Source organism: Pipistrellus hanaki, assembly GCF_964339955.1.
Source record: "Pipistrellus hanaki genome assembly, chromosome: 4".
NCBI lineage: Eukaryota > Metazoa > Chordata > Mammalia > Chiroptera > Vespertilionidae > Pipistrellus > Pipistrellus hanaki.
This window is the reverse complement of record NC_140506.1, coordinates 85,394,510-85,418,167: the sequence shown is the minus strand read 5'-3', so window position 1 is coordinate 85,418,167 and position 23,658 is coordinate 85,394,510. Positions and strand designations below refer to the sequence as shown.

General features: G+C 44.1%; 1 protein-coding gene across 2 annotated transcripts in view; it reads right to left on the bottom strand.

The window, feature by feature from the left end:
- USP7 (ubiquitin specific peptidase 7) overlaps positions 1-23,658 on the bottom strand; it is a 69,226-nt gene that overhangs the window by 4,411 nt on the left and 41,157 nt on the right. For both annotated transcript variants that reach the window (XM_084881105.1, XM_084881106.1), the window contains 22 exons: positions 21,764-21,902; positions 21,058-21,146; positions 18,517-18,625; positions 17,518-17,648; positions 16,958-17,012; positions 15,923-16,003; positions 15,739-15,829; positions 13,240-13,322; positions 11,626-11,735; positions 9,604-9,760; positions 8,366-8,510; positions 7,920-8,050; positions 6,411-6,545; positions 5,888-5,989; positions 5,619-5,724; positions 3,974-4,066; positions 3,819-3,886; positions 3,382-3,482; positions 2,435-2,588; positions 1,772-1,839; positions 1,160-1,268; positions 988-1,065 (listed from right to left, as the gene is read on the bottom strand). In XM_084881105.1, coding sequence (XP_084737231.1) covers positions 988-1,065; positions 1,160-1,268; positions 1,772-1,839; positions 2,435-2,588; positions 3,382-3,482; positions 3,819-3,886; positions 3,974-4,066; positions 5,619-5,724; positions 5,888-5,989; positions 6,411-6,545; positions 7,920-8,050; positions 8,366-8,510; positions 9,604-9,760; positions 11,626-11,735; positions 13,240-13,322; positions 15,739-15,829; positions 15,923-16,003; positions 16,958-17,012; positions 17,518-17,648; positions 18,517-18,625; positions 21,058-21,146; positions 21,764-21,902 — 2,335 coding nt within the window. The remainder of the gene's footprint in view (positions 1-987; positions 1,066-1,159; positions 1,269-1,771; positions 1,840-2,434; positions 2,589-3,381; positions 3,483-3,818; positions 3,887-3,973; positions 4,067-5,618; positions 5,725-5,887; positions 5,990-6,410; positions 6,546-7,919; positions 8,051-8,365; positions 8,511-9,603; positions 9,761-11,625; positions 11,736-13,239; positions 13,323-15,738; positions 15,830-15,922; positions 16,004-16,957; positions 17,013-17,517; positions 17,649-18,516; positions 18,626-21,057; positions 21,147-21,763; positions 21,903-23,658) is intronic.

Genomic DNA, 23,658 nt, shown 5'->3' with positions numbered 1-23,658 from the left:
TCTGAAAACTATATACTTAAAAACATATATATTGATTTCAGAGAGGAAGGAAGAGAGAGAAACATCAATGTGAGTCATTGATTGGCTGCCTCCTGCACAACTCCACTGGGGATGGAGCCCATAACCCGGGCATGTGCCCTTGACTGAAATTGAACCTTGGACCTTTCAGTCCTCAGGCTGACGCTTTATCCACTGAGCCAAAACAAGTAGGGCTGAAAACTATATACTTTTATTAACCAATGTTACCCCAATGAGTCCAATTAAAAAACAAAACAAAAATGCCACTATGAAGTGAAAAGTTTGCCATTTCCAGGGCAGCTTCTCAGGAAACGACCCCTGAAAGATCACCTACAAGCCTTTCGGATTCCAGCACAGTGAGAAAGAAGCTGATTAACCCAGGCCATGACCAGCAGGAGGCTTTCAAGTTAAGCTTGACTGATCAACTGCATATACTGCATATGTGAATGTCTGTGGCATGTAGCTCAGCTCAACTCTTTCCTCAAAACTGGCCAAGAAAGGTAAAAAAATTCTCGGAGCCCCCGCAGTCGAACTTCCTAAACCACCTAAAGTGTGGCTGGACATGCCTTCTGTATGCAACAAGCACACGCCACTGGAGCAGCCCACAGTCAGTGTCAGCTCACTTGCAGGCCGGCTCCCCACACTGTTGCCCAATTTCACAAATGAATTTCATGACGGGGTTCAAGGAAAATACTGCTCTGGCCAAGCAGCAGCGCATCAATTTAAGACGTCCAAATCGGTAAGAAAAGCAGTCCTGGAGGGTCGGGCGGATGACATTGCTATTCATCCCCCAGGGCTCAGAGGTGGTGGCAGGAGGACACAACCGGGTTCTCTACCTCTGGACCCAGGGGCCGCTAAAACACTATCACTCCTCTTGCTTTCTTTTGTTTGAGTTCTCAAGGTCTAGAGAGGCAGAAACCATAGACAAGCTCCAATAAAATTAAAGATTCATCCCATAAAAAAACTTACCTCTTCCCTAAATTGGCTGTTTAACCATATACACTTAAAACTTCGCCTGTTTTCAAAGTCTGTGATTTTCATCTTCAGCTATGAAGGAAAGAGAGAGACCCTTTAGATGTGCTTCCACAAAAACCCAAGGCTTCTCCTTATGACCCGCGGGCACATTAATTTGGACTCATACCTGCTGATAGTAAAGTTTCTTAGGTTGTCTAGGCTTGAAGAATTGTAGAAGATCTCTTAAAGTACCTTCATAATTATGTCTAAGAGGATTACCTGGGCCATCCCTATAACTACACAAGAAAACAGCATATAAATAAATGACTTGTTTATTCGCCTAAAACAAGCATCTATGACTGAGCAGAAAAGCAAACCACTAGCTTTGCACCTAGACTTGCAATTGGGACCTGGCACAGGGTTCCACTGCGTGTTCCTACATCCCGAGCCCTCTGCCCCGCTGGCCGCCACCCCCAAGTGCTCCCTGAGGTGGTGGCACACACAGCACACAGAGGTCTGGCTGGGACGGACCCAGCTGGATACATTTTGGGGGGGTGGAAAGGGGGTGTTTATTGATGATGGATCTAACTTGACTTGAGGTGAGGCTGCCAATTACTTTGACATCTTGGAGTAGTGTGGTCAAGATATGAGGGGTGACAATTCTATATCTGAAACTAAGCAGGAAATGGCATGTCAGGTGATGTGCCCAGCTACTTATTAAAATTAGTTCCAATATGTCTGGATGAACTATGGAAAGCATGCAGCAAGGACCAAACACGTGTGTGCACATGTAGCTCACCCTTGAGATTTGAAGAACTGGAGCAGCATTGGGTCGGTGTTGAGCCTCTGTGCAACTGTCTTTGCAACCTGGGGAGGGAAGAAGCCAGACATCAGAAGGCCCAAGGTGCACACTGCGGCAATGAACTAAATTTGCTCATAAGCTTCAATTTTACGTTAATGAGGCGCCTCGGGACCTTCAACCAATGTGGGATGAGCAACCCTGTCAGTGCCCTAGGAATTTACTACCTAACAGGAATAAGGCACAGTACAGTGAGCGTAACATAGCTGATGAAGATAAAACTTTTGGAGACTTTTTCACTTTTAAGGTGAAGACTATAGATTTTTAAATTTCCTGATGGCTTCCCACTTGGCATGTTCTAGCTGAAGCAATGGACCACCATCACCTCCAAAAGCACACTGAGCCAGGTAGAGAGGGTTTCGAGGGAGCAGAGTGCAGATGGACGTGGTAGCTGATGAGGAGGAGGCTGAGCTAAGAATGGCTCTGGCCCCATGGCCATCTTGGCACCAACTACTTTAGTTAGGCACTTCCTCGGACCAGCAGGACTAACCCCTCCTCCTGAACCAAGTCCTGCAACTTCATCAGCAAGCGTTTTTTTGTTTTGTTTTAAGAACAGGTCTTTCTGGTGCAAAATGTGAAGGAAGAAGAGCCTTTATCAAATACCTGAAAATAATTCATTCTATTTGATAACGTGACCACAAATCCAGGATCATTAGGGATTGTCTTATCACAGAAAATGACATCAACACGGTGATAGAGGTCTCTGAAATATTCTTTTGCGGTGGGTAATTCACTGTTATCATTCTCAGGGTCATCCCTGGGAGGAGAAAAAACACACAAACATTTGTAGACTGAATCAAAGCCCAGGCCAGAGGCCATCATCTCTCACACACAGTGACAGCAGGCATGGACAGAAGCTCAGGGTCCTATTTAGGGTGCTGGGGGGGGGGGGGGGGGGGGGTCTGCCAGTGGCCTTTCTAAGCAGGGACAGTGGGGAAAGACCACCACGTACAGAAGGTGTGCCTGAGCTAGCACAGTGCTGCTTTCCGTCCTGATCGCAATACAAACACCAGAGCCTTTTCTCCAGGGACAAGGGGAAGGGCTGCCTGCTCGCTGACCAGTAGCTGGCAGGAGGCACTTTCAAGCCAAGGCAGCAGGACACAATCAAAGTGGCCTGCCCACAACCTATGCCAGGGCCACCTCACCAGACTCTTTAACAGCAAGAAGAAGGCAACACCGGGCTGCTTTCAGACTAACACCTCAGACCTGCTGGTTTTACATGCAGGTTTAAATCAATGACCTACGTAGCCACATTCTAAGAAATGCCCTGTTTAAGGGAAGAAATACAATCTTGCTATTTCACAGACTTTTGCAGCTGTGCTAACAGTGCTCATGCTCACTGTAGACATTCTTAGGAAATCAGAGCATCGATGAAAACGCTCACCACCTAATTCCAAGACCCAGACACAGCCAGCACCTGTCAGCATTGTGAGGCGTTTCAAACAGCACCTGACTCGGGGTCTCAACACAATCTTGTCAGTGTTACAGGACTTGGGGAAAAAGGTCCTGCTACCAGCACAAAGTGATCAAATCCTTCAAAAAGTACCTACTTCTGAAACACTATAATATCACCATCCATTAGCTCATCCAGGGCTTTATCAAGAGACACGTCATAGTCCTGAATTCTCTCTGTTAAATTCGGTTTAACTTCCTAGAGTAAAAGAAATGAAATAGTTACCATGTAACGTTTGTCTAATGTTTTATATGGCCATACACTGTATTTTCTCTACACCCGTTCTATCAGCTATGTATTTTTAGTATGTTAAAAAGCTAACAGGAAATATTAATATCCATAAAGATATAATAATCACAGATAGATCCTCAATTGGTAAGAAAAATCACAAATCTACAAATATGATTCCAAACTCAAGGTCACCTCAACAGTAAACATTACCCATAATAAATACAGGGATAATAAACAAGCAAAAAAAATCCCTCTCCTATCTGCTAGCAATACACTGATTATAGAGAAATAAACTATCCAAACCTCATAGAGGATAAGGCTAGTATCTTGGATAAATCCTGCTCTCTCACACATAACCGGGAGTAAGTCACCTAGGAGAGAGAGAGAAAAGAACGCAAAGCTGTAATACACCACAACTGCAGCAGAATCAAGGCAGAGGTGAGCGCATCAGCACTTACGTATTTTACAGGATATTGGCGTGTAGATGTGCCCACAGTAGTTCAAGCTCCGTGTTTTGGGATCATACATCTTCAAAAATAACATCACATCATCTACAAGGTTCATAACAAGTTTTGTTAGGGTCTCACACTCAGTACACTGACCAGTAGCTGGCAATATTTGTTTGGTGGGCACAGTGATGGTGAACTTGGTGAGGCACTGAAATGACAGCTTACTGCACCCGAAATCATGTCAGACCAGGCCTGTGGCTGCTCCCTCCCTCAGAGCATCAAACCCCAGGGGAACATGCCATGTGACGCAGTGAAGATGGAATTGGGGCAGTGAGCTTAGAAATCCTAGTTTCAAGATCTGGTACTAACTAGATGGTTGGGTGCTATCATGGGTAGGGTTGTATGACTTAGCTACACTAGAGAGGTGACCACTTATAGCAATAAAAACAATCTTACAGCAAAATCTGATCCACCTGCTTTGTATGTAAAGTAGTGCTGCCACACAGCTAGACTGTCCATTTATACATCCTCTGTGGCCACATTCCTGCTATAATGCCAGGCAGAAACCATGTGGCCCACAAGGCAAGAAACACAGTTGACCCTTAACAACCTGGGAGTTAGGGAAACCCCCCAAGCACTTATAAATCCATACGTAATTTCTGACTTTCCAAAAACATAACTATTAATAGCCTCCTGTTGACTGGAAGTCTGACAGATGACATAAACTGCTGATTAGCACATATTTTATGTGTGCATTAGGAGCCCAGTGCACAAAATCATGTGGCCCAGCCACCCACTTGCCGGCCTGTCCACACAGAGCTCCAGTGCGTCTGGCCCAGCCCACAAACCCCCTGGCCTTCTCTGGCCGCTTCAAGCACCACCCTCAGTCCCTCAAGTTGCCTCGGGCTGGTCCCGCCTTCTCTGGGCGCCTCCCCGCTTCCACCCTGTCTCCAGAGCAACGTGGCGGCTCTGCCCCATCATGGCACCAAAGGAGAGCATAGAAGCCTTCTGCCTGCTGCGCTGTGCTCCTTCCCCTGGCAGGTGGGCCGCGGGCCACTCAGAGTGCCAGCAGTGGGTGGCAAAGTGGGCTCTCACCCCTTTCCTCCCTGGCATGGGATGGTCCCGCCTCCTCCAGGCACCTCCAGCTTCTGTCATCTCTGGAGCAATGCCCCAGCTAATATGCTAATGGTCTGGTCGTTACCCACTACAGTGTCCCGACCATTAGCAAATTAGCTCTTTATTAGTGTAAATTACATGCTGTATTCTCCCAATAAAGCAAGCTCGAGAAAGATTATTAAGGAAATCACGAGGAAAATACATACTGTACTTAAAGAAAAGAAATCCACATTATAAGCAGGCCGATGCAGCTCAAGCCCATGCTATGTCTGGCCCTTGAGAGAGGCTGCAATGCCTGCTGTGTGTGCTCTGCCGGTATATGAAGACCAATGTGATCAGCAAACATGGGGCCACGACTAAGGAACCTGATGCCTCAACACTGGGACCCCTCCTGTGCTCCCGGACACTACAGCCCATGGCCAGTCTTACTTGACTTCATCAGAAAGCCTTGACCAACGGGTTCAATGAGCATTTTTGGAATTACTAAGATTTTTTTGCAAGGGAGTAACAAGGCAATATTTGTTTGGCGGGCACTTACGATCTTTATCAAACTTGGGTAACGTTGTTCCAGTAGCGGCCAGCTCGGGATCAACTGTTTCCAGGAATATTGTCCAAGGGTTTTCATTATCACTGAGTTCAATCATCTATTTCCAAAAGAGATGACAATTTTAGAAAACTGTAATGCAGAGTGAGAGTGAAAAACTATACTCATGTACTGAAAACACATATCCAACTGGACCACAAGGAGGCATGCTGCAGCCCCAGCAGTGGAGCATGCTGAGGCGTGCAGCTGTCAACAACACTCACTGTTTTATTGCCATCGGCCTCATTATCTAACATCGCTGGTCGTTTGGTTCCATTGCTCCTCGCTTGCATGGGCCATAATCGAATTTGATCTTGTGGAAATCCCTGGAAAAAATTTAAAAGAAAACAAAGTTAATTCATTTCTGTATCACTGTAATCATTCTATGACTATAAGAAAAATAATCACAGATCTCCCTGCTTTCAGATCACTAGTATTCCAAGACTCAAGTGCCCATTTTACAAAAGGAAAAACAAATAAACAAACAAAAAAACACAGGAAGGGGTACAAAAGAGAAGATTCGAGTTCACATTCAGCTTTCCTTTAGCGCTGATTCAGTTGAGAGATTAGGTCACAGGGCAGACACAGGTACCACTCAGAAGGAAATGAGTACAGGTCAGTTACCTCTCTTCTCAGGCAGCCTAGACACAGCACCTACCCCAAAAGGTACTGTCTTGTCCAGGTATAAATAAGGAGGGTGGAGTGTGGAAGTCAAAATAAACCATCAGCAGAGCAGCCAGCACTCACCATGGTCTGCGAGAGGTTCTGGACAAACTCAGCAAGTGAAGAGTTTTTCAATACTTTGAACACAGTGTACTTGACTTTTTCTTCATCATACATATCATTTCCTTGGTGGCCACAAAACTGGTCCTCTGCAACTATCTGAAAATATGCACAAACATACAGAACAACTGACATACAAAATACAGTGAGACCATGCTGATCAAGAACAAGTTCAAATAGTCTTGGTGGGATGGCTCAGCTGGTTGGAGCATTGTCCTAGGCACCATGGGTTCGAGTCCTAGTCAGGGCATGTACCTAGGTTTCAAGTTCCATCCCAGTTGGGGTGCATAGGAGAGGCAACCCACTGATGTTCCTCTCTCTCTCTCTTCCTCACTCTAAAAGTCAATAAACACATCCTAGGATGAGGATTTAAAAAAAAAAAAAAAACAAACAGTAAGTTCAAATAGTAAATTGCTGAATACAACTAGTCTTGCTTCTTAAGACCCAAGGAGAAAAGTTTCAAAATGACTATGACTAAGAATGAAATCAAGGTATGTATTTTTTAGAAAAGACAAAAGCCTACATTTTCATGCCGCCATTCTTAACTCATCTGAAAGCATTAGCTAGAAATCAATCTATATGGTTATCACCAAGTAATATAAGGATATGCTATGCCCAGCAGGTGCCTCTCGGTTGAGTGTCATCCTATGCACCAAAAGGTTGCCAGTTGGATTCCTGGTCAAGGTACATGTCGAGTTGTGGGCTTAATCCCCAGTAGGAGGCATGGGGCAGGCAGTCAATTGAGGTTTCTCTCTCATCGATATTTCTCTCTCTCTCTCTCCCTCTTCCTTCTTCTCTAAAAAATCAATAACAACCTGTTACCCAAAAAAAAAAAAGAGGGTGAAACACCACAGCAATGACTCATGGAGCGACTACAAAACTCCCCACAGTGCAGAGTATGAAAGGCCACTCTACTCACTCAGCTTGGACTCCCTGATATAAACCAACATGTACGCGTTCGTGCAGTGCCGGACGGAGAGGTCGTCGTCGTGGCTCCCATGCACCTTTCCCAGGTAGGTAATTACAACTGAGTCACGAACCAGGACCACCTGGAACTCACCTCCCTGCTGGCCCTCTCCATATGTGTGAGGCTTTCCATGGCCTGGTATGCCACTGACCCACACCCCATCTGGGCTGTACTCATCTCCCGAATGGAGCCCTCCCTTCTCACACCTCCTTCCATCGAGGCCTTCTCCCCTCTAACCCCTTTCTACCCGTTTTATAAATACTCTAAGGTACTGGTGATCTGCGGTGGCCCAAGTATTTCTCATATCTATGTCTATACCCTGAACTGAATTGTATATTCCAGATGGTCAGGAAACTGGCCTACACAGTCACTCAGCCAATAACATTCAAGGGCTGCCCGGAGCAAACCCTGATCTGTCAGCAATAAGCCCAGGTCCATGCAGCCCTCGGAGCAGTGTGGCTCTCAGCAGCCTCCTCCCCATCGGGGCCCCAGAGGCTGAGGCTGACCTGCACTTGCATGTAGAGATGGGCTTCCTGACGCTCCTTCCTCTTCTGGGCTTCGATCCTTTTCTCTTCTTGTAATCGTTCCACCAGCTGCTGAGGAATGTCATTGTCGGTGACAGCTTGCAACACCTCACCTGCAGGACAAATGCATCTCATTCACCTCTGCCAGGTTCTCCTTTCCCCTTCTTAGAAGGTCCCGTTTTACATCATCACTGCTATAGCAATCTAGTAAAGGGAAACGACTAGGTGCCACGAGTCCACATCACAGCCCACAAGCCCAACTTGCCTGCCTCTAGATGTTGTAAACAAGGCAGACTAATAAGAGCATGGGTTTGCACAGGAGACACAGCTAAGGTCCCTGTAACGCGGCCTGAAACACCACAGCAATGACTCATGGAGCGACTACAAAACTCCCCACAGTGCAGAGTATGAAAGGCCACTCTACTCACTCAGCTTGGACTCCCTGATATAAACCAACATGTACGCGTTCGTGCAGTGCCGGACGGAGAGGTCGTCGTCGTGGCCCCCATAATTGTGCTCGATTGCTTCTTCTTTCGTACACCTCGACACCACATCATCGTCAAATTTACACCACTGGACAGGAGAGCAACAAGACATCAGCAGAGAGATAGTGCTCCGAGCACACAAGCTCTCACGTGGGGTTTTCCTATAACAGATAATCTATACGACATACTAGAGGCCCAGCACACAAATTCGTGCACAGATGGGGCCCCTCAGCCTGGCTGGCTGTGGGAGCACACTGACCACCAGCAGGGGCAGCTCCTGTGTTGAGTATCTGCTCCCTGGTGGGCAGTGCACATCATAGCAACAGTTCATTTGGTCAACCCATCGTAACGGTCACTTGGGCATTTATATATAGACTATAGGCCTGATACACAAAATTTGTGCAGGGGGCTCGGCCCTCACAGCCCTCACTTTGTCTGGAAGATCATCTGGAAGGATGTTTGGCTGTCTGGTCTAATTAGCATATTATACTCTTATTATTATAGATAATCATAGCAAGGGCCTGACTTTAAAAAAAAAAAAAAAAGCAATTTACGAAGCTATATCCCAGTCTCTTCATGATGGATTAAGTAATTTTAAATGGTACTCAGCCTCACGGTTAAAGATGCTATGAGGGTTCTCTCAGCATGGGCCAGGCAGGCTCCATCTTTGCCATCCTCCTAGGCCCTATGCTGCAGGACACAGACCCTGAGGGAATGCACCCCTTGGGGAAGATTATGTATGAGATCCATATGAACCGGGAAAGACAGAGCATTGCACAGTGTGGACAATGGGGCATGTGGAATACCATGCAATCAATGCTGCCTCCCCCGCCCGGATAGCAGAGAACTATTCTGTTATTCCTGCGTGGAAAATAAGTGCCTCTTTTTAGTTGTAAAGGAATTCTGTGAGTTCCAACATTCAATACTAACATAGATACAAACGTAAAGTATGATCACTAATTTACTATTGAGCTTTAGAGTACCAGCAATTAATACATATCAGAACATACAGATCAATCAGAGGCCAAGAAGGCTAGCAAGCGATCAGGAGGAATAGGAAAAGGCTGGGCTCAGGAGGAATAGGAAAAGGCTGGGCTGGCGTCAGAGTTAAGTCCCCTATAGGCAATCACACCCAACTCCACCCTCCTCCACAAACCCACCCTGCCCAGCCCAGCACTTACTTTCCCATCCCCTTTGGGGTTTAGATAAACCACGTAATGTCCACCATGATTATCTCCACTGTGAACCAGGACTGCATGAAGAATATAATTTGCAGGGTCCTTAGGATCTGTTTTTTGCAAAAATTCATCAAGTGGTAACTGTTCAGGGAATTCAAACCTATTAAAAAAACATTTTTAAAGAAATCCAGGTTTCATTTACATGTAAAACATTTCTCCCTTAGGCTTTACTTATTGCTAGACCTTCTAATTTATTTGGAAAGGGAAGTAAGAATATGACTAGGGAGGACCTATGACCTGCTTCTGAGGCAGCTCCTACTCATCAGAACAAAGTAATTGCTTATATGTCAACACAATATCTGAAGCTAGAGATGAGAAAAATGGCTACCTGACAGATGGATACCTGACAGAATGTTAAATGAAAGGGTACAACACAACAGTGAGTCCTGTGATAAATGTACACAGTGACTTTTCTAGGATGGAAATAATTCTGTGTTTGTGTTAATGAGTGATTCTGACAGTGCAAGACTGGGACCACTAAGGCTGAGAAATGTGGGTAAATCAAAGATGGAGGAGGTCATGTAAAAAAGAATCCCACCCCATGACTTTTAAAAACACCCTGGACTCTACTTATTTTCAAATTATTGGCTCCATAAGCTTTTATTTATTTATTTATTTAAAAATATATTTTATTGATTTTGTACAGAGAGGAAGGGAGAGAGATAGAGAGAAACATCGATGAGAGTCATCGATCAGCTGCCTCTTGCACACCCCCCACTGGGGATATGCCCGCAACCAAGGTACATGCCCTTGACCGGAATCGAACCCGGGACCCTTCAGTCCCCAAGCCGACACTCTATCCATTGAGCCAAACCGGTTTCGGCAATAAGCTTTTAAATTAAATGGTAATTGGGAGTGCTGTCAGAGGCAGGAAGGAAGTGAGCTGGGCAGCTGGGGCCCGAGGCAGAGCATGCATACTGACCCTAACAGGGCAGTGTCTGAGCCACGGGAATTCTGACTCAGTGTCACCAAATATTTTGAATTCCTAAAAGATGACAGAAATATGGACTTTTATATGAAGTCATATGAGTTCCAATAAAAATAGGAACAGAACCAAGGTAAGGACTCAACAAAACACACCAGCAGGTTGGATTTAGTCTGCAGACTGACTGCCAGTCTGTGGAGTCTGGTGGAGACAATTTCTTATATTCTCCACAGAAAAGAACAAGGGATAAGCAGGAGAGCAAAGACCCAGCTGGTGGCAAGCAATCTGACTGTTACATACATTTCCCTCTCGAGTCTGAAGGTTGGCTGACCAACCTGGAATGAGGCACACACACACCTAACATCAGGATTCCTGAAATTTGTACCACATTCTACAAATGGCCGAAACCAGTTTGGCTCAGTGGTACAGCGTCGGTCTCTGGACTGAAGGGTCCTGGGTTCGATTCCGGTCAAGGGCATGTACCTTGGTTGTGGGCACATTCCCGGTGGGGGGTGTGCAGGAGGCAGCTGGTCGATGTTTCTCTCTCATCGACGTTTCTAGCTCTCTCTCTCTCTCTCTCTCTCTCTCCCTTCCTCTTTGTAAAAAATCAATAAAATATATTTTAAAAATGTGTATTTTTTAAAAAAACAAAAAAACAAATGAACACCAACTGAGATATTACAATGTATCGGGGATTCCGGTTTAAACAAACCAACACTGCATTTGGTACTGCAGAGTCTGAGGAGTTGCGAGCACCCTCCTCACAGACGCCAACCTGCCATGTTGCAGAGTGGCTAGGGTTCCTTAAGCAGGAGATACAAAAGAGCAGCTCCAATTATAAGCAAAAGTATTCCTTTAAAATGATTGCTGGGCACCTAGGTAGAAGGGAAACCTAGATACAGAGATGAGACCAAAATACATATACAGACTTAAAAAAAAAAAAAAAAAAAAAAAAGCACTGAGATTACCACCACCCCCCCACCCCCCCCCCCAATATCCAGTGACAATTAACTCACAACTCCACATCCCACTTAGATTACCTATCATTGATCTTGATGTTTTGGTCCGTCTGAGGGTCATACATAAATCTCATCAGTTGTAGGTGTAACACTGGTGGCAATGTTAGAAACTTCACACCTTTCTCTGCTTCCTGAACATTGAAAAAGAAATGCAAATTTAGTTCAAAACTACTTGTTTCTCGAAGCTATGAAAACAGGAGTATCTCAGCAAGACTGGAACTTGCTGGGGGACTTGTGATAGGGAGCAGCGATGTGTAGGTATCCATCTAGGGTGCCATTAAAATATTTAGACCCAGCTCTGGCCGGTGTTCTCAGTGGTTAGAGTGTCGGCCTATGCACCAAAGGGTCATGATTTTGATTCCCAGTCAAGGACAGATACATGGGTTGCAGGCCCAATCCCTAACATCAGTCAGGGTTAAGTGCAAAGAGGCAACCAATGGGAGTGCCTTTCTCACCACCATATTTCTCAGTCTTCCTCCTCCCTTCCACTCTCTCTCTAAAAAAAATCTTGGGAAAAGTATCCTCAGGTGATGATTAACAAAAGCAAACAAAAAATATTTAAATCTATATTTATTGCGTGTGAGAGTTCCCTAAGGGTGATATTCTATCTTGATATCCAGCAATAAGGGAATAGCTGAGTAAATTAAGATCTGGTCACTTTCTGACATATTTTATGGTCATTAAACGATTAGGTGGAAAAGCCTAAGAGCAACAGCAATACCGCAAGCAAAGGAATGCTGGAAGACCTGGACAGAGCAGCACAGGCAGCGGTTATGGCGGGGGCTCTGTGAGCAGCGTCCTTGCCCCGGACGCTCATCTTACTGTGGAGCACACGCACAGCGCTTACTGCTCAACCTACCTCTGAAGAACATTCCGAGTCAGTGCCAGCAACACGGCCTCTCCCTGCTGCTGCCTGCGCTAGCCACCCCCAGCTCCCAGACTCGGCTCCTCCAGGGCCTGTGCCTGCACGGCTCTCTCGCCTCTCCCATCTCTGCTCCACTTCAGCCAATGTTTTTTCCTTCACAAAAGTAAGCCTTTGCCAACTCAACCACTTCCAGGCCACACCTGTGACCCTCCCTCATCAGGTTGACTTCCAACCCAGACTTTCCCTTGGCACTTGAAAGTCCACCCAAAGGACCGGGAGCTGTGACAGGCAGGCTACTTGGCAATGCTCTGTGATGTGCATCAGTGTATTTAAGGGGACAGGGCATCTGGAAGGAGAAACAAATCCCAGGAACCTACTTGCACACAAAGGAATGGCATGGTTTCAATACGCTCTGTAATAATAGGATCCCCGGAAACTGTTACCACCAGTAATGGGAGAAAAGGAATAACAAACGGGTGAACTGGAAGTCTTCAAACAAGGCACAGAGCCTCGGGTGTGCTGGGTGACAGCCCTATCTCTGGTAACAAACTGCTCCCTCTGACAGCCCTGCTGCCACCTTCGCTACCCCTTCCTGTTCAATCCCACCAGCCGCACAGTCGGAGCTCACTAATATGTACTGTCCAGGCTAAGAAATGAAATCCTTTGTGTTCTAAATACCAGCAGCATATGGAAAGTTACGAGGAAATTGTTAGTTCACAATTAGGAGAAAGGGAGAAGCTGCACAGACACTGTACAAACGTCCATGTTACCTGCAGGCCGTGCTCCCCGGCATCGTACTTGTTGTCGCCGTCTAGTTGTTCTACGGCCACATAATCCACAAAGGATTCAAATACTTAAAGAGAGAAAGGAGACAGTCAGCCGACATGATCAGTGAAGATTTGTTACAACAAAGCCAACGCCATACATTGAGGAACGCCAGGGAAGGGAACGTAACTGTGAGCAGCACCTCTCCGCCCCAAACAGCAGTTAGACCTGCCATGGTGCCTTCACTGACCCAGCAAAGGCATGGATGCTAAGGACATGGTTTCCTAAGTTCTTACCAAAATAACATGGAGTCAGTGTTCTAAGATTTTAACAAAAGCAAGTAACAAATTGAGACCTATACACTTACTATAAAGCTACAATCATTAAGAGCATGTAGAAAGTGAGGAGGAATGGAGGGGGGACGGGGGGTGAGTGGGGAGAGGGTAGTGAAGGGCACACACTTTCAGATATAACAAGAGTAAGGTCTGAGGATCTAGGGTAAAACACAGTGCCTATAGTTGTTAAAACCATATTGTACCATTGAAATGTGCTGAGAGTAGAACTTGTGTTCTCTGCAAAAGAAATACAAGAATGAAACATGTGAGGTGACAAATGTGTTCACTAATCAGATACAAGTAATCCCTACAAGGCATATCCATGTCAAATACGATGTGCACTTTAAATATCGTATAAGTGTCCGTTAAACTACATTGCAGAGCAATGAGGAGAACATGATGGGACCATTTGACAACCATGTGGAGGGGGTGCGGGGTGGCGATCAACCTTAATATGAAAAAAGAACTATTTTAGGTGGGTTGTAGGTAAACAGAAAAGATAGAACAATAACAGTTAGAGAAGATCTTAGGACTTCGGGCAGATGTTCTTAGGACACAAAAAGCAAAGACTGATAGACTGGCGCTCACTTAAGTTATAAAATTCTGTTACTCAAAAAGAGTGAAAAGGTGAGCCCCACTCTGGGGGTGACCCCACCCAGAACTGGCATGCAGCCGGGAAGACTTCCTGCGCTACTGGTGACTGTACCAGGAGCCAGGCCTCCTCTCCTGCTGCACCAGTAAAACCCTGGGCTGCGTGGAAAACACACCGCCCACACCCTGGACGGCAGCGATGCGGAGTGGTGACCTCTGAGAGAGCCCGCAAGTATCCCAACTGCACGTCCTTTCCAGGGGAGAGCAACTCAAACAGGCCTGAGGGGCCAGGGCCACTTGGACATGTAGGACAGGGAGCCCCAGAAAAGACACCGTGGAGGAAGAGCGTGCCAGTGCCGCACACGGGGTCCTGGGGCCTTCCGTAAGTGCAGGTCACGGCAGAGGGAGATTTTCTGGGGCCGGGACAAACCACTGCACCGACAGGGGCACAGGCCCCAGAGCTCACACCAGCCTGAGACTGGTCTGTGTTCCCTCCTGCCACAGAAGAAAGCTTCTACGACTTCAGGCTGAAACCCAGAAAGGTGTTGCCTCGGTTTTAAGGACAAATTAGCCTTGAACTAAAAACTAGTATGCTCCCACCTGACAAAGTTTAAAAGCAAAACTTGAAAAAAACAAAAACACAACTTAATTGTGCCCCAGAACAAAGGATAAGCATATGCAACACCCATCAAAATCACCATGGCTGGGATCCAATGAAAGATTACAAGGCATACCACAAAACACAGCCATGAAGATGACAAAGGTGATTCAAAAGAAATCACACAGGTGATAATAACTTAATGTCCTTGGCTGCAAGTTTTATTAACTGTACCCCATTGTGTTCAGAAAGATAGCCATATTACTAATAGGTACTGGAAAAGTACCTCATGATCATTAATGTGACCTAAAAACCCAGAGCACCATTCTCCAACCGAAACATTCACTCTGGTAAGTGACAGCTCCCACACATTGCTAGGGTGGGGGTGAAATGGATAAACTCTTTTGGGAAACTTGCTGGCTTCATCTATTAAGTGAACATATGTGTACCCTCTGAGTCAGCAATCCCACTCAACATAAATGTGAATATATACATGCCCCGGAGACAGAAATAAGCATGATTAAGGAGCTTATGTCTAACAGCTTCACATTGAAAACAGCCCAGACACCTATCAAGAAAAGATGGTTTCAAAACGCTTGTAATACATTTCCAAAGTGGAATGCTGTAAGCTAATGAAAATGACCAAATTATTGCTACTCACAACAGAGGTGAATTGCACAGAAATAATGCTGAGCAAAGTGAGAAAGGCATTACATCCTACATAAATATTTACCACATGCAAATACAACTTATAACAGGATTTTAGGAACTCAAGTAATAGTTTCCCCTTAGGAGGAGGCAGTGATGGGAAGGGCCGGGCAGGGCTGCATGTGCGTGTTCATGGGGTGAGCTGTGCACTCAGCGTTCGTGCACGTGGCGGTCTGTGCTACAGTTCAATGACAAGCACCTCTGTAAGGAAGCACTAAACCACAACAGAAATTACCAGACAGGCAGCGGGCCACTGCATGCATACAACTTACTGTTTTTCTTTCCTTTTATGCTCAGCTGGATGTCATAATAATCTTCTCTCCTATCAGATCGATAGTCCACCTCTTTACACTGGATATAGGACTACAAAGGAAGGGGACATGGCATTATTAATCAGAACACTGATAGCATTTTAAAGTATTTTAAAATTATTCTTGAAGAGAGAGAGCCACATACCACCATTTTGCCTCTGAATAATTTAGGTATGGTGCCTTCTACACACGTGCCTTTCATCTTATTTTCCACGTTATCAAGCAACTGGAAGAGAAAGTTTGGGCTTTAGGAAAATGTTACGTTTAATAAATATTCACTAATTTTGACTAGGAAATGTCAATGGTCAAAGAAATTCTAGACTATAAATATTATGATCTTTGGCATGCAATTATCAAAAACATACAAAATCTTCTTTCGTGGTTGGATATTTACAAAAATATCTACATGCAATAGTTGAGATTAACTCTCTATACAGCCTTTGGAATGAATTAGTAATCTGTAGTGCCTTTAGAAGCATTTTTTATATTCATTTTACCTCTGGGGAAAAGCATGTAATTGAGCACTAAACTTAACTCGTATTGGTCCACACCAAGAGATTAATGAGGTTGAGCCTGTCAACAGGATTGACTGGTTTGTCCATGGATATTTAATGACTGGATTCAACCCAGCTAGTGCTGCAAAAAAGAAAACACACCTTGCCCAGCCAATCACCTTGAATAGCCATGTCATGTTGTATGTTTGTGTGTCTTTCATCACAACTGGAAGAATGGGATTTGCTAGTGGCTAGAGCTGGTTTGGGGGAGAATCACCCACACAGAGCTCTGCCTCAGCCAGAACGTCTGTGCAAAGGAGGGGCTGGACGCTCAGGGCAGTAACAGAGTCACCCTTCTGAAGAGCAGCAGGGCAGTCAGGGCGGTCACATAGCCAACCTGTGATTTCTCTTCTAACAACTCATGTAGATACTCCAGGCTAACACATTAAACATATGCTACCTACTATTTAATTTAAATTTCCCCTCATACTTCCCTTTCAAATAACTTATTTTCATCCTTTTTGGATTTTTAACTAGATAGATACTGCTATTTCCTTCTGGTCTAATGTTGGTCCTGAACAAAGATGGGTATATCTGAATTATAGTGACATGAGGCAGGTCTGTCTGAGGTTCTACTTGAAAACAGCTGCAGACACAGTAGTATACAATGATAGCTTAATACTTACCACTCGACATAGCTCTTGAACATCATGTTGCATGAAGCTATCTAAAGTTTCCCACCTTGGAAAGAGAAAACGAACTTTTATATTGAAACTTTGAAATTTCAAATAAGAATAAATTAACAAGCAGCTTGGGTTTTAAAAACTACACAGTAAAATAATTGGCCACTATTCTCAAATTCATTTTCTGAGAAGATTATTTGGGGGGGAGGGGGGTGTTACAATTAAAAGATAAACTAAATTTTATCGGGACACCCAAATGTTCACAACTTTATCTTGTCCTAAACAACTTACTACAAGGAGAGGTCAAGTTTGCAAGTAAGTACACGTTCGCTTAAAAACTATACATTTCCTTTTCCTGACAGGTAAAGCTTTAGGTCGTGACTTATTCCTCAAGTCCCATTTTCTAAAGCCAAGCCCCTATTTTCCAAAGAAGTCAAATACTAAAATGCAATGATTAAAACACTCTGACATAATTAAATGCCAACACTCTGCTCCCTTTCTTCTAGCAACTCACTCATCCATAAGACAAGCCACAAAATGGAAAGGCCGATTTGAATACCTACCCAAATGACTTTGTTAGCTTTTTGGTTCCTACGGGCTTATCGCTGTGTTGCAGTTCGTAGAACACCCGCTGCAATGCTAAAGGGACACTTTTGGAGGAATCATCACCCTCTGTTGGCATCATGTACACGGCCTAAAACAAGTCATAAAAGTGAAATTTGATGTGAAAGTATACTTACTTTCTGATATCACAATGGCTACGGTAGTTTAATAAAGGCTTTTAATTATCCCCTAAACAGGCCAGAAAGTGTGTTTTTTAAATCACAAAAGTCTTTAAAAACAAACTAGAAAAAAAACAAGACAAAAAAATTTTAATTACCTATAGCTCACCATCCAAAAGAGAACCATACTTATGTCATACTTCTTGGAGCAACATTTTAAAACTTATTACTTGTAAACAAAGGATTTGATGAAAGAAATGCTACTGAAATTACCCATAGTCAGCTATCCCCAGGATAAAACCCTTCCGTGGTAATGAACTAGAAGAACAGTGCGAACATGAGAGAGAGCCAGCACGCCAGCCGTGGTGCCCCCCAACCAGGAGTCCATGTTGCCTGCACAGCTCCATGCTGCTCACGACACTCCTACGTTAGATTCAAAGGAGATTTGTTCTGGCTTAACTATCCTTACAAAAATAAGTTTTACCTATAATAGATGAAAATTGTATGTCACAGCCAGTAGTTTTCTAACTGAAGAATTTTTATAAAGAACTTTTCAAATGATGTTCATGGCTTTCCAATTTAAAACAAACCCGTATTACTTCTAGCTCAAAGTCAGGATTATTAGCTGTAGAGAACTTCTGATCACCCCAGTTAGCTTTGAAAGTGTCCAAACACCGAGGAATAAAAATATGCACAAGCATCACACAGGGGCTCTTTCTGGAGACAGCACTGTAGTACGGGAAGAGGTAAGACAAAGGCCGGCAAAAGAATTTCGATGTGCTTTAACACTTGAGAGAAAAGGGTGGGTGGAGGTTGGGGAGAGAAATACCATCCATTTACCTTTCGTAGTTGATTTGTGAAAAATAAAGTCTGCAGCAGGCTGTTCATGTAACAAGTCGCTCCCTGATTCTTTAAACCGACATAGCCCGTGTGCTTCTTTGAATCCCACCTACAAGATCAGTTTGAGGTTGAGGGAAAACTGCACAGGACACCCCCTTGCTTCTGCAATGTGTGTGGAGCGATTCGACTAGATGTCAACATGGTGGCCAACATTTCACTTCCCACCATTCTGACACAGGAATGAAGGCCAAGCATCCCTCCAAGGTACTAACTCATCAAGTAGGCTCGTGACACGGAGGACACCAAGGCCACGAGTTCTTATCACAGGGTTCCCTTCAATGGTCACTGACTGTCCGCCCAAGTGTGTGTGGACCTGAGCTAATTCAATCTCAGTGTTCAAGAAGCAGCTTAAAACACTGTCTGCTGATAGTAGCATTGCCATCATTTACCAAGATCAGCACTCACAGACACAGCTTAAATTCTACATACTTCTATCAAACTGACCCCACTGTGGCTCTATTACATTCACATTAGGTCATGTGTAGTCAGCAAGAGGTGGAAATAACTGAGACCCCACCCCTCTTTTCTGTAATCATATACACAAGAAAGATAAGCATGTATACTGGCAAGTTCTGATGCAGACTTTTAAACATCTATAGTTTTTTCTTTTAGTCTTTTCTTTTGGTGGTTGGTTAGAAGATAGATTTTTTTCTCTCTCAGAGTTAATAGTCCACCCCACCCCACCCCCGCCAAAGCAGGAAGCTGAAGAGGATACCACCTGAAAGCAGAACGGTCCCCCACCTCCATCTCCACCTTCCTGTGTGTGTGTGTGTGTGTGTTTGTACAGTACAAAGACATAAATGTGATCACCACTAAGTGTGACCAATCCTAGAGGAGATATTTATTATGGGGTCAAATGTCAATAGTACTTTTGAATTCCAGGGGTTAGTTCATGGCCTTGCAAACACACTCAGGTGTATCAAAATGGCCCAGTTAAAATTTGCACGTGTGTAAAAGTAATTTTTAATGTAAGAATCACAAATATAGACTGTTATTTTAAGAACTATAACCATAAAGGTGATAATGGTTGAATAAGTTTTGACAAGTGTGGCTAAGCCAATTAATGTTTTGATTAGTATGGCTGAAAACACCAATCTACTTTTTTTTTTAAAACAAGAGACATAGGGATAAGTGTTTTTAAATGAAGGGGGTGGGAAGGAGATGAAAAAAATTAATTAGCAACACCTTGTTTCAGCCCCCTCTTGGTATCAGAATACAGCATGTGTGTTTTGAAAAGGCTACTCAAAAAAAGCCTAATTCCTCCGGTACCAGTCCAATTAACATAAAACTAATTAATGTCATTTGCTTTTTAAAAAACTCCCAGTGCCACCCCCAGGCCACATTAGCCAGGACCTGGACTAAGGAACAGCTCCTTCAGGGCCACTCCACTGTTCTCTGTCCCATTCCATGGGGTCAACCAATGGTGCACTCTTGCCAAGAGGAGGGCCATATGGAAACAAAATATCACAAGCAAGACACGGGAATCTGTCTGTCATTAACTTCTTCCTGGACAAAGTATTATTATTTTGCTTTGTGCCTTAAAAAGTATGTTGGGCCCAGTTGATGTGGCTCAGTGGTTGAGTGTCGACCTAAGAACCAGGAGGTCACAATTCGATTCCTGATCAGGGTTGAGGGCTCAATACCAATCCCCAGTGAAGGGCAGGTAGGAAGCAGCTAATCAATGATTCTCTCATCATTGAAACATCATGAATGTTTCTCTCTCTCTCTCTCTTTCTCTCTCTCCCCCCTCCCTCTTCCTTCCTCTCTGAAATATATTTTTATTTTAAAAGTGTTTGTCTTCTATAACATGATCCCAATTTATCATCTCAGCCTTCAGTTCTACTCTTCACACTTTCCTGATAACTCTGCCCAATTCCAAACTTTCCTGCCGGTGTCTTCACTCACGTCATTCTCCCCACTACCAAATTCCACTGTCCCTCCTCATCACCCCGTCACCCAATCCACTCTTTAAGGCCAACACTTTCTCTTGGACACACACCTTCCTGGATGAGTGACAGAAGCATCTCCTAGCAGGCTCTCCTCTAAGCTCTGTGGCACCCTATTAACTACTTCACTGCTCAGTGGGCCGTGCCGTGCCCCCTTCAGCACATGCTGATGCTCCCAAAGCTGTACATCCCTGACCTCTTCAAAATAAAACAGAGCCGCTCCTGCTGTAGTTATTTACACACTGGTCTTACTCCTTAACCAGACCCAGCATGTACATTCTCTGAGGACAGAAACCCAAGGCGGTCTTGTTGACCCTAAATTGTATTCTTAGACATAAGGAAACTGCTCTATAAATCTACCAAACAAAGCAGGGAATGTGAAGCTGCATACATGTCTGTGTTCCATGAGTGCGGATGGGGCAGCACAGAGAGGGTGCTTATCTGTGGAATACATGCATCTCCGAAAGTATGCGAATGTTGCCCTCACTACAGCACAAAACATTTCTTAATAGCACCCAATTAAAGAAAAACTTACGCAACTCCATGGGGAGCATCCGCTTGTACAAAGACTTCAAAAGTCACTTTGTCATCATCTATAAATCCTTTCTCAGGATCAGTCACTTCCTATAAAAAGGAATTTTAAAAATAAGATCACACAAATGCTCCCTTCATTCCAGCAAAGAAATTATCCCAGTGTCCTGTGCTTAATAAATTAAAGTGCTACTTTTTCAAGCATCCCAATTACGCTTCCTGTAGTTCTTGGTTTATTTTAGACAGTGTTCTTTGATCAAGAGGAGGAATCCCACAGGCAATGGAGGTGCGATGCCAGAGCGCAAAGGATCATCCTCTGCTCATCAAAGCAGGGATGGAGGTTCCAGAGAAACCATGATAGGAGAGTATTTCCACGTCTGCAAAAAGCACCCACCATGAACTGACTTAAGAATTTAGGAAGCTACCTACAACACCCTGCACCATGTCTAACTCAGGAAAGGACCCAAACTGGTATTATTTCTTTTAAAGCAAATGTACCTATCAGAAAAGCTATTAACTAACTTATCAATTTTGACCAAATGTTGAGATTTGAGTCCTGCTAGCTGCTAAAAGCTTAGCTAAGAAACAAAACCACGTATAGATACCTGGCCAACTTACTCTAAAATAAATAGGAGGCCTTGAAAAATAGAGGATTTAGGGTAGCACGGAATGATGCTTAGGTTATTCAGGCAAAACACACTGTTACTTACACTCCAGGCCATAAAATTGGAAAATCCCCAATCATTTTCTTTATGGAAGAACAAATGACTAATACGACGACTGAATGACTTCTCGTCATCTCTGTAATTTATTATCTTCAGCACCGCTTGAGCGTGACAAGACCACGACCTGTTTAAAAAAAAAAAAATTATCTAAGACTTAGGTAACGTATTTCATTGATGTTTACATTTTTAAAAACACAGCACACAAAAATTCCCATACTTATTTTCTCTTTTGGAGCGGTTGGGAAGGACAAAAAAAGATTTACCTTTAACGGAGAAAAAAGCTCAAAGGGTTTGGGGTGCTTCTATGTACTGATAGGTTTTATTATTTTATTAATTTTTCAAAAGTTTACTTCCAGTTTCTTATAGGAATATTTATAAAATACAGGTTTAGATTTTCTAAGAGACTACAGCTTTGGGGTCAGATTACAGTTCTATTGATATTCTTTGAAAAGAACAGGAAAAGCCCTAGCTAGTTTGGCTCAGTGAATAGTGTTGGCCTGCGGACTGAAGGGTTCCAGGTTTGATTCCGTTCAGGGCACATGCCCAGATTGTGGACTCAATCCCCAGTAGGGGGCATGCAGGAGGCAGCCAATCAAGGATTCTCTCTCATCATTAATGTTCCTATCTCTCTCTCTCTCTCCCTTCCTCTCTGAAATCCATAAAAATGCATTTAAAAGAAAAGAATAGGAACAAAATGGTTCTACTAATAAAGGTGTCATCACTTCTACGCATCATTCCTGCCCCTGGTGGCTCAAAGGTGCTGTGGCTGTCAAGTTCTCAAGAGTACCTTCCACAGGGCTGCACCAGGGGCTCCAGAGAAACTCTAAGCATGGGTACACCAAATCACAACCAAGAAACATGACAACAGATGCTGTCAGTCACATTTTGGGCAGAACACAAAGGGCTTCTGGATCCATGCTTAAAAAGAAAAAAGATACCAGCAGGTATGACTCAGTGGTTGAACAAGGACCCATAAGCCAAGAGGTCTCTGGTTCAATTCCCAGTCAGGGCACATGCACAGGTTGGGGACTCCATCCCCAGTAGGGAGAGTGTGGGAGGCAGTAGATTGATGTTTCTATCTCTTCATCTCTCCCCCTTCTTCTCTCTGAAGAAATTCAATAAAAACGTTTTAAAAAACAAAAAGATATGCCACTTTACAAGTCCACCATAAGGTTTACAATGCAAGTAGAGCTTATAAAGGAACGTTATGAATGGACTCTGAACGGACTGCCAACTCACTGAAATACCTAGCACAGCGGGCTGTCCCCTCGGCACTTCCACTTGCTCTGATTCTTATGCTGGATGTGGATGGCTCACTGTGCTTCCCAACTGTTCAGGCTAAAGCTGTGAGACCAGAATCTAGCCCAATACTCATTAGATCTGATCACAATGTGAACATAGGGGGGGAAATCTTTCATCTGAATACAGCCCTGGCTGCACCATAAAATGGGCATGGCGCTTCCTAAAAATTCAAGTAAAATAAAAAATAAAATGAGCTGTGTTCCCTGGAGCTTCGGCAGAACTAGAACCAGTGCCCTATGGGGAACAACCTTCCCCAGGGGGGCACCAAAGAGCCACAATCAGGAGGTGACAGGGAGTCTATGCAGAAGTGGTCCAGGAAGCAGCTTGGTGACAAAGTGATTTGGAAACCCTTCAAACAGTGTCACAACTAGGGGAACTGATAAATGCTGAACAGTGACAGTTTTTATTAAAGGAAAGAAGAGTAAAAAAACTTTTTGGAAGTAGGCAGAAAATGTGAAACCTCTACTTTTTGGCTTCACCTAAATAGAGGGACCACCAAGGCACTTCTTATTTCTAAGGACATTTTATAGTATACCTCTTTTTAGAAATTACATGAATAATTTATACTCTAAAATAAG